This window comes from Cornus florida, unplaced genomic scaffold, assembly GCF_030987335.1.
Source record: "Cornus florida cultivar Cherokee Brave unplaced genomic scaffold, ASM3098733v1 CherokeeBrave_3.0.0_Hap2_Chr01, whole genome shotgun sequence".
NCBI lineage: Eukaryota > Viridiplantae > Streptophyta > Magnoliopsida > Cornales > Cornaceae > Cornus > Cornus florida.
The window spans coordinates 59,420,230-59,430,708 of record NW_026775571.1 but is presented as its reverse complement, the minus strand read 5'-3'; the positions used below and the strand labels follow the sequence as shown (position 1 = coordinate 59,430,708).

The 10,479-nt window shown below is 33.8% G+C and overlaps 2 protein-coding genes across 2 annotated transcripts; one reads left to right on the top strand and one right to left on the bottom strand.

Moving 5' to 3' along the window:
• Positions 1-1,221: 1,221 nt before the first annotated feature.
• LOC132298366 (uncharacterized) lies at positions 1,222-3,280 on the top strand. The gene is made up of 2 exons (XM_059794973.1): positions 1,222-1,640; positions 1,844-3,280. Exon 2 carries the CDS (start codon positions 2,085-2,087, stop codon positions 2,823-2,825), a length of 741 nt encoding a protein of 246 aa, XP_059650956.1. The 5' UTR covers positions 1,222-1,640; positions 1,844-2,084; the 3' UTR covers positions 2,826-3,280.
• A 2,761-nt stretch (positions 3,281-6,041) lies between these two features.
• LOC132273043 (uncharacterized) lies at positions 6,042-6,857 on the bottom strand. Its single transcript, XM_059774080.1, has one exon. It carries the CDS (start codon positions 6,855-6,857, stop codon positions 6,042-6,044), a length of 816 nt encoding a protein of 271 aa, XP_059630063.1.
• Between the last annotated feature and the right edge of the window lie 3,622 nt (positions 6,858-10,479).

Sequence of the window (10,479 nt, the reverse complement as noted above, 5' to 3'; positions counted from 1 at the left end):
TGAAACCTGTTAATCAAAATGTGCCTGATCCTATTTTAGTTGATTCATTACATTTTAATGTATCATGTGTGCCTAATGTGTTGCATTGCACTTTCTGTGGTAAAATTGGACATAACTAACATTATTGTTTTCATAAGAAAAAAAAAAAAAAAAAAAAAAAAAAAAAGGTTTTCTGATATTCATTCTCATAGGTTTCATGCTATGAATCGGGTGCATACTAAGAAAAAAACATAATTTTGTTTCACCAAAAAATTCTAAGGTTAAAAATTTGCTTAAGAAGATAGTCAAATTGGAAAAATCTTTTCAAAATTTGAGAGTGAAGACTATGTAGATCAAGAAAGAAGACTTAGTCAATTATGTACCAATTGACTTTATGGAACTAGTTTCCAAAAGGTCATTAGGTGCAAAACATACAAACTAAGTCCTAGGATGGTTAAGTGATCATGGAATGTGTTTATTGAAAAATTTGTTGCAATTGGATCACTTTTTGAGAGTCTAGGGTTTGGTTATGGATTTAAGGAAACATTAATCATTTTTTTTTTTAGCATATGTGAAAAATTCTTTCAGTTGAATTTATGATATATCTATGAATGCAAATTGGGACACATGATGATTTAATAAAAATATGGTTTGTAATCTATTCAATGAAAAATAATTTGCTTTGTTTATGTGATTTTTATATTTAAATCTCTTGTGTTCATATCTTTTTGTGCACTAGCCATCTCTGAGAAAATTAATTAAAAAGCATTGGATTGTTGACTAGGTTGTATTGCTCATAAAAGGTATAAAGGTTATTCTTAAAATATATATATATATCTAGAGCATGAAAATAAAAAATAAAAGTAAATTTTTTTTTTTCAACATAAAAAGAAAAGAACAAATTGAAAATGCTAAAATCTTTATTGAGGAAAAGACTACCTATTAAGTTTGGGTCGAAAGCTACTATTAGACTTTGAAATTGAGTTAATTATTTAAATAAAAAGAAAGGTGGAGACAAGTTGAAATAGAGAATTGTTATCTGCTCCTTAAAATGAAAGTCGCCTTGTTTAGAAAATTTACTCAAAAATAATCTTATCTTGATATTTTTCGATTCATGACTTAGACAATGAGTTGATGAAATTTGATTGAAATTTGATTGAAATTTGATTTCACACACACATGAACTTGCTAGATAAATCTCTAATTTTTTTTAAAAACACAAGTTGAATTTTATGTTGTGATTGCATTATGAGATTTGAAAAATATTTAAACATGTGTGGAGTCAAAAATTTGTGTTCATAGGCATTCATAAAATTCTCTAAAATTTTGGATCGTGTGTTGACTTGAAAATTATGAGATTGAATTACTTAATGTTTTGATTTAAAAATAAAAATAAAAAATAAAAATAAAAACACATACACATAAACAACAAAAGGATTTTTGTGTTTCTTTATTTTGATCATTGGGTGTTTAAGATAATTTTTGAGAGGTTCTGAAAAAATTTAGTCTATGGATTCAATTCTGGAAGACTTGAACGGGTTCCATGACCTTGAACCGGTTCAAGAATGCAAGGCAGCTTTGAATTGGAAACTGCCTATCTTGAACCGATTCCACCCCTTGAACCGTTTCAAGATGCCGAATCTAGGCACTTAAGTACTTCAGTTAAGTGCGTTGTTGGGTCACATTGTACCCCTCCTTGGCTGCACTTTTACCTCTTTCCATTTCCTCTCTTGCATACATATATACATATTATCCTATATCTCAATAACTTGCATCATAATCTTCTTTCCTTATTGCAATATTGTGATCCATGACATCATTGAAAAGTTGGTAAAGAATATTTGTGTTGTGTTTGAAATTGCAGTTTGGAATTGAAACTTTGAGGCACTTGTTGGGTTTGTATTGCAAAGCTCATTGTGGTGAAGAAACTTGAGGATTTGGGGTTGAATTTGTTGCGGTTTTGTCTTTGCTATTGCATTGTTGTTGAGTTTTAGGGCTTGGAAGCAGTAAATTCAGGCTTTTTGTAGAACACTTTTGCACACCAAGTGTTCGACGAAATTCCTGAAAGAGTATTGAAGCTTCAAAGTGAATTTTCTGAAGATCAAATGGCTTCAAGGCTGTCTAAAGAAGCTAAAGGCAATGTAATTGCAGCTCCTAAACCACCGAACAGTGCTAGAACCGGCATTGTCATTCGCGAGCCTCACGATGAGTTACACACTCCTTTGGATACGACATCATCTCCCATGACGTCTCCTCCATATGAGATACCATCTGGGTATCCCTCTGTTTCAGCCACTAGGAAGATTGAGTTCACTGTAGAACACTTCTACGATGAACACGCTTGGAAAGCTTACAATAATGTCTACAAGGACAAACCGATCAAGATAGAGAGGAATGTAAGTTTGAACAAGCTAAGAGACAATGCAGGGAAGAAACTTGTGGAGTACATTGAGAAGAACAATGGGCTCTTTTTTACACGAATGGAAGGTGGTTTCTCACCGGATATGGTTCATTACTTTTATTCCAATATCTGCAAAGTTTATGCCGGATACTTTGAGGTGTCAATCTTTAGCAAAGATTATCTAGTACGTGAAGATGATACCTATGATATTTTGGTAGTTCCTAATAGGGTGAATAGTACAGGATACATGTTACTTATTGAAGGTCCGGGTCCAAAATTGCCGAAAATTCATGATACTCTTTGTGTTTTGGATTCATACGGGTCAAACAATTCTGCTCCAACCATTTATGCTACTTTTTTTCCGCCCTCTCACGGCAGTCTGATTAGTGACGGCAACAGGGCAGTTTGTGGCGGGATATTTCATCCCATCCCCATCCTCGTTTAGCATATGTACCATATACTATTTCTATATATATGGTTGCAAATGTTGATTTTGTTAAAAAAATGCTAAAATTAGTGGGAATTGAACAAGGAAACGATAACTTCTCTCATGTAAGGTCAGTAAAAGGCTCTCTGTAACTATATTTACTCATGACTAACTTGTTCTATACAAAGGTACGAATGGATTTTTTCATCCTTGGAAATGAATCTCATCGGATGAGAATTATCAAGATCAGTGATCTAGAATGATGATGCTATCTTGGAAACAAAGGACAAATGAAATTATTCTTCCATGTGCTTACATTGAAACATAGAGGGGTGTAAGTGGAATATTATCAAATCTCAGGGGGTGTGTAGGTGGAATGTACCTTTTATATTTTGAAAAGTCCAATGGGTTTTTAGGAGAATAAAATAAATATGTCAAATGGTATTGTAAAAGAGATTATTCAGAGGATCAATAAGATTATTCTGCTCCATTTTTCATCTTCTTCATCTCTCTACACAAAAACTTGATAGTTGGTTAAAAGTTTGAAACTCCAGCTGACACCTAGGAATATCAAAATATTCTCTTCCTTCAAAGATGGGAGCGAGCCCTTTTTTTTTCTTGAAGATTATGGAAAGAAAATGGATTTGAAGTGTCAGACTCAAGAATTTGTTCACTGGGCGCCATTGGAGAAAACATAATTGAAGATAAATTTTTTTTTAAAAAAATAATAAATATAAGAACCAAATTTTAATTGATAATATTTTCCTTTATTGCATTTACAAAAATGAGAGGGGATATGGATGGTGGACGAATAACACAAAATTAGAGGGAAAGGGTCGAGTACCGTCTAAGAAGCATGGTCACCGCAAGAACATGACATGGACATACAATACAACAAATTTGCTATTTATGTTTTTAATTTAATTACATTACATTGTGAAATATATATTTTGTAATTGACTAATTTCGTTGTCAAAACAAGTCCGATCGAGTTGTAAAATTTTGATTCAGAATTTCAAGATTCAAGATCGGAAGCGAATTTGAAGAAGTTCAAGTGTTCATTCTTTAATATACTCCGGGATGATGAAACAATGTTTTAGAAAGGTATGTGTGTGTATGAGAACACTTAGGAAGTTTGGGAAGTTCAAAACACAAGGTTTTAGGAAGATTTTACATTCTGCCCAACTTGAACTGGTTTAAGAATCTTGAAACAGATTCAACTTTTGAGGTTTTTGGTGTTTTTCAAGTCTGACCATCCTGAACCAGTTCAAGTGTCAAAGTTGATTTGTCACGAAAATTCACTAGCCAACTTGAACCAATTAAACCACCCTGAACCGGTTCAAGGCCTTCAGATCAGTTTTGGTAACTTACCTTCCTGATCTGTTTTGATTCCTATTGGGGGTATCTTCCAAAAACATATGCACAAATTTGACTTGGTTTCCAAGTATTTTTTAGGTCTTCCAAACTTCTATATAATCTCTCTTTTATTCAACATTGAGGTTTGGCTTTTTAGAATAAAAATTCATTATTTTGAGAGAGCTTTTTGAGAGATATTTTTCAGAAAATCAAATCTGATTTTTTTGTTTCTGTTTTGAGGGCACACACATATATACAATAGCGATTTAGTAGTGTTGTTATCTATTTCATCAGAATTGAAGCATAATTGAAGATTCAGAAATTCCGAAAAGCAGATCTATTTCTTGTACATCGAATTCAGATTCAAATAAGAAGAATTTCCAGATAACACTTTGAAAAGATCAAGGCACTTGCGGAGTATTGTTGATCTACAAGCAATCCTTCTACAGAGTTCGAGGCATAAGTCTGAAGTCGAGAGCTGTTAGACATAAAGTCGCAAAGTCAAATACATTCAGCAGATTGGGTCTTGGTAGAGTGAAAGGGTGTGAGCCTGAGTTAAAGTTCAGTGTACTTTGTTTCATACATGATGGATCTTTTTACGCTCGGGACAACGCAAAAATCTTCGAGATTTTTCAATTGGTTTCCTCACTAAAATCCTAGTGTCATCTCTCTTACTTTACTTGCTTTATTTTTCAATTTATATCTATAATTGTGGATGCTTAATTGATCATAGTCTTGAGTAAATTAATCAATCACGAAAATTGGACAACTTGACCTACTAATCTCATTTAGGTCATTTAGGGACTTAATTACAACTAAATCAACTAACAACTATCGCACCGCCTAACTCACATACATGACCCCACTGAAAATTTGTTTGCTAGGTCGGTGCTTGATTTAGAATGTTTCAAATTTGCTGTGCAACGCTGATCTAGTCATGGATGCTTTTGGTTTCGAGCCCACCTTCTGATTTCGATAAATAAATAGTGTTCCAAGCCACTAGCGCCTTTAACTCCATATAAATTCTCTCATATTCTGTGCAATACTCTTGACCACATTTTTTGAAACAGAAAAGATTGACGACCAATATACCTGAATATCAAAAACATATAAGAGTACATCAAATTTGACATTTGACATAACAATGTTCACCAAAGATATGCCATCCTTTTTCCATTTTTTCTTTTTTCCGGTGAGTGAGTGAAAAGATATGCCATCTTGATACCTCAAATTCTTGAAGTTTACATAGTTATAAAAATGTCCGACCGGTGACACTTTCCCAACAAGATGAAAGAAACTCCCGCATGCATAAGCTTTGCTTCTTTGATATGCATCTTATCCAAAATCAAGGTTTTTGTAAAGTCATACCTATTTTGAGCATAGGGAAGAATAGGCACCAAACCTTTCGATTTTGTAGTTCAAAAGACGAATTGATAAAGTCTCAGCAACAATAAAAGGGACCGAATTAAATTGTACCACGCTGTGCTTTTCATGAATAATTATTCAGTGTGTTTGGTGTACTGTACATCGGACTAATCCATACCTATTTGTGCACGTACGGCTCTGATTAGCCTAGTGCACGCACTATATACCTACTTGCTTTTCACACCTTCAATTGAACTTATGCTCAAATCCATTAACATTTTTTAAAATAATAATAGCCCAACTTAAAATTGAGATTTTAATTAAGTCAAACCAATACATTCTGTGCTAAAGATTTCATGCGGTTTCAAAGACAACTGAAAATTTACGCACTCTACATAATTAATGAACTTTGACAGCCTCATGTTTACTGAATTTGAGGAACTTCTTGGTCTCCATTTGCATGATTTAAATCAACTGGAATTTGACCTTCTTTTGCTCATCCATTGACATGATTTACATCAGCTCGATTTCACCTCCATTACCATTGTTTACAGCGGCTGCATTTTGAGGATCTTCTGGGGCTCCAATATTGGCATTGTTAGCGGCAGCAGCATCTTGAGGAGCTTCTGGGCCTCCAATATTGGCAGTACTGCTTAAGGCAGCTGCATCTTGAGGAGCTTCTGGGTCTCCACTATTGGCATTGTTTGCATCTGCTGAACTTAAACTTCTGCTTCTGCGACCTATTAAAATACAAATTGATACCAAAATCACGAGAAAACAAACTATTATCAGACCACCGATTGCAGTGACATTTGCAATTTTACTCATTTGAGAATTGAACTCTTTTATGTTCTTATGTGGAGTCATTCCGCTAAAAGAAGCAAGAACAACCAAGAGAACCGACACAACTGTCAAGCATGTGGTTGTAATCAAAAACCACAGAATAAGGTTGTTGTTCAATGCCAATGCAACGATGAGTAAAAGAATTGATAATAAAGATCCAATAAAACCCACTAAGTTAGCAATATAGAAATTTGCAAACGAAACCGGATTGTTATAAAACATTACAAATTCCCCTGCTTTGTGTGGATTTGGCACAGAGCTACCCGGGAGATTTTTGGGAGAGTCGTCTTGCCACACACCGCCTGGAGGGTTTATAGAAGCTTGGAAAGTCACCGTCGCGATTAGACACAGCACCAACAATAATATGCTCCGCCACTCCACCAGCCGCTCCCTCATAGTACGACCATGTTGCGAATTGGTCCTGGGTGGTATTAATAGGGGCATGGAGTTGGGGCTAATGGTTTCGTTTGCGTTACCAGACGACATATTTTTGGCTTTTAATGCTCTAGCTTGCTAGCTCGTTGAATTAAGTGAGTCCCGATCTCCAAATCCTTCACATTTCTCTGGCTTTTTGATCGATAAAATGTGCAATGCAGTCAACCAACCAAGCTCGAGAGCTAATACTTGACCGTATGCGCAAATCAGTTCTGTTCAACTTTATTTGCATAAACATTTTGGCTGAACAAGATGGAGTAATTAAAGACATGTCACAGTTCTGTTCTCTTATTGCTTGCACAGTAAGTTAAGAGATGGAAATAAGAAAGCCAGGACTAGCTAGAAAGCAGATACTTTTACAAAGTGATAACAATGGGTGAGGGAGGAGAGTGAAAACTCCAGATATACATGTGTTGCTTTTTCTAAAAAGTTTCTTCTTCTTTTTTTCCTTAATTTCTTTTTCTAAAAAGTTCACTCTCTCTTACATTTCATCTATCTATACCAAGTATTAAAGTGTCCAAAAAGTTTGCTAACATTTATTTATAATACATATTTAATATTACAAATTTAGGTTTTTTTCTAAGGAAGGCTCGCACTCACTTTTTTTTTTACAATTATATTTTACTTTTTTTTCTTTTAAAGAAAAAAACAACAAGATCATAAACTTATTAATACATTATCTTTTATTTTATAATAGCATAACTACCATTTGACTATAATATGTCATCATCTTGTAAAAGGTTTTCCCACTCTGCCAACCACTCCGTTAAAGTACCACTACAAGGGTGGAGGGAGGGGAAAATTTTGGGTAACGTCCATTAATGGTGTGTATTTAGAGTTATTGATGGTAATTTAGTATAGAATAATTAGAATTGCACACCACAAAAATTATTTGTAACCTCTATATTTATAGTTATTAATGGTAATTTAGTATAAATAAATTAAAATTGGCTCTCCAAATTTCTAAAAAAGTACTTATTTTGTTACCTATTTGTATGTGGTTATTAAAGATATTTTTGCAAAAGAAATAACTTGTGTTCCATCCAAAGTACAATGAATGTTTTGTCTTACTTTTAAAATTCATATATATTACCAAAAAACAAAAACCATGTTAATTATTATTGTAATGCCTGATACAACGTATTAGAACTCTTTGCACATACACACTCAGTAAAAAAATAAAAAATGCACAAAAAAAATTGTACCCTTTGAATTTCAAAAATAAGATAAATTGAATTTTAATATCCCTTGATGCAACACATTAGTACCATTTGCATATACACGCGCACATACATTTATTGTTCTTCTCTCCATTTTTTTTTGCTTGTTTGATAGACATGCGCTTAAAAATAAAATTCAAAATGCAATTATTTTATCTTATTTTTAAAATTCAATTTTATATCAATACACCATCTAGGGAAAAAAATAAATAAATTAATTTGGCCCCTCAACTTAATATTTCTGGCTCCCACACCACTATGTCGCAAATCTATCCTGAATGGTATACCTAGGGGCTTAGAGTTGGACCTAATGGTTCCATTTTCATTGCGGGATGTTTGTCGAAGTGAGTTTTCAATTTTCAAATTCTTCACATTTCTCCGACTTTGTGCTAAAATGTCCAACGCATTCAACCCATTGACAGTATCGCATTTCTCTATATTCTGGAGCTCAAGAGCTAATAATTTACCGTCTGCACAAATCAGTTCCACGTTAATGAAAATAAATTCAAATTTGACTACTTGCAAAACATTATGGCTCAACAAGATGGGGGTAAAGATAGCCTAACTAGACATACACACAGTTTATACTTACAGTTCTGTTTTCTTATTCCTTGCGTAGTGAGTAAGAGATGGAAACAAGGAAACAAGGAAACAAGAACTAGAAAGCAGAAGGTACCTTTACAAAGTGAAAAGCAGCAGATACCTTTACAAAGTGAAAACAATGGTGAGACCCATCAAGACGGTAAAAAGAAAATGAATAGATGAATGGTAGCCCCACAATACAATCCGCATTTTATAATAAAGTCTTTATTATTATTATATATATATATGCGTGTGTGTGTGTGGACGGATTCACAAAATGAAAATCGTTTTCAACAATAATATATAGTGGTGTATCATTATAATTTGAGTGGCAATATATTTAAGATTTTCACACAAAAAAAAAATGGGTACTTTCAAAATTTTCATAAAATTTTGCAGGTAATTTTGTAAACTATGCCCTTCATGGGTCCGCGCATGTATATATATAGATAAAGTATATATAAATTTATGAATGCTAAATTTCGGATTATATTTTAATAATTATTGTAGGGTTTGCAGATTATATTTTAAAGTTGAGTAACTTCCTTTTCATAAAAATTTTTGAGTGCGAAAATTTTGGTGTCCCTTGTATTTTGCAAAATGGTATTCAAAAACTTCATGGTGGTAATAGTTTTTTTTTTTTTTTTTCTACTCAACATTGTGGGATGACGTGAATTACTCTCTCTCAAAAAAAATGTCGCGTTTGGGGAACCGTGACTCTCTCTGTCCCAAAATGGATGTCGTGTTTGTGAGTCACGGATCTCCAAACGCGACATTCTTTTTGGGACAGAGTGAGTCACGGTTCTCCAAACGTGACATTTTTCTGACAATTACAATGCTCAGATAGTTTTTTGTATTGCTTGGAACTGCTTGGAATGACACACTCAAAACAGTTGTTTGTACTCGTTAGTGTCAAAAACACAGAAGACTCGATTTGTACTGCTTGGAACAGTTTTTGAAGAACCTTTTTAATAAAACTGAGTTAGAAGGGTATATGGCTCTTTTGAGAACAACTTAAAGTTGTTTTGAGAGTTCTCCAGAATTTAGAAAACATGGAAATAATATGGTGACTCAAAAAACAAACGTTAAGGAGTTGTCGTTTAAAAGTCCCTCTCTTTCTAAACCTAAACCGTACCTCTTTCTCTCTTTGCCTCTCTACTGTAAAACTCTTGCGCTTTCTCTCTCTTTTTGTCCCATGTTGGTGAGAGTTTTTTCTCTCAGTTTGGGATTTGCTTTCAAGGAATGGAGCCCTTCTCCCGATTTGGGTTTAAGGATGATGGCTTCTTCGAATCCATGTGTTTTTCATTGATTGTGGCCTGATTCTTCTTCTTTCGTTTTTTTTTTTTTTTTTTGCCATGACATGTAACTTAATGTGTGTTTTTGGTGCGATGAGATGCACTAATTGCTATGAACAGGACAGTTACGAACAGAACAGATGATGTGAGTCGATGTCAAAGTGTTAGGGGAGCCTTGGTCTAGTATTTTTGAAAGTAGAGATTGATGGTGGTCTGCTTCTCAGAGACCACAATGGAAATTTGGTTGCTGCACCAACCTTTTTCTCTTCCAATATACTTGATTCTCAAGTTGCAAAAAGACATTGCTCAAACTGACTGATCCAGGGGTGGGCTTGAGTAGGCCCACCCCAAAAAAATAAAAAAAATAAAAAATAAATTATTTACTATAATAAATTTTAGCCCAATCAAAAAAAAAAAAAAAATTATTACTAGTTTTTACATCACCCAAAAAAATTATTACCAGTATTAGCCCACCCCATTAATAATTTCTCAATTCGTCCTTATTGCTGGTTCTTGAAAACTGAAATTTCACTTGGGTTCATATAGAAATGGAGCTGAAATTCCAATTGGGATCAG

Excerpts from the sequence above, each read along its gene's own strand:
- LOC132298366 (XM_059794973.1), top strand. The coding sequence starts at position 2,085 with ATGGCTTCAAGGCTGTCTAAAGAAGCTAAAGGCAATGTAATTGCAGCT.
- LOC132273043 (XM_059774080.1), bottom strand. The coding sequence starts at position 6,857 with ATGTCGTCTGGTAACGCAAACGAAACCATTAGCCCCAACTCCATGCCC.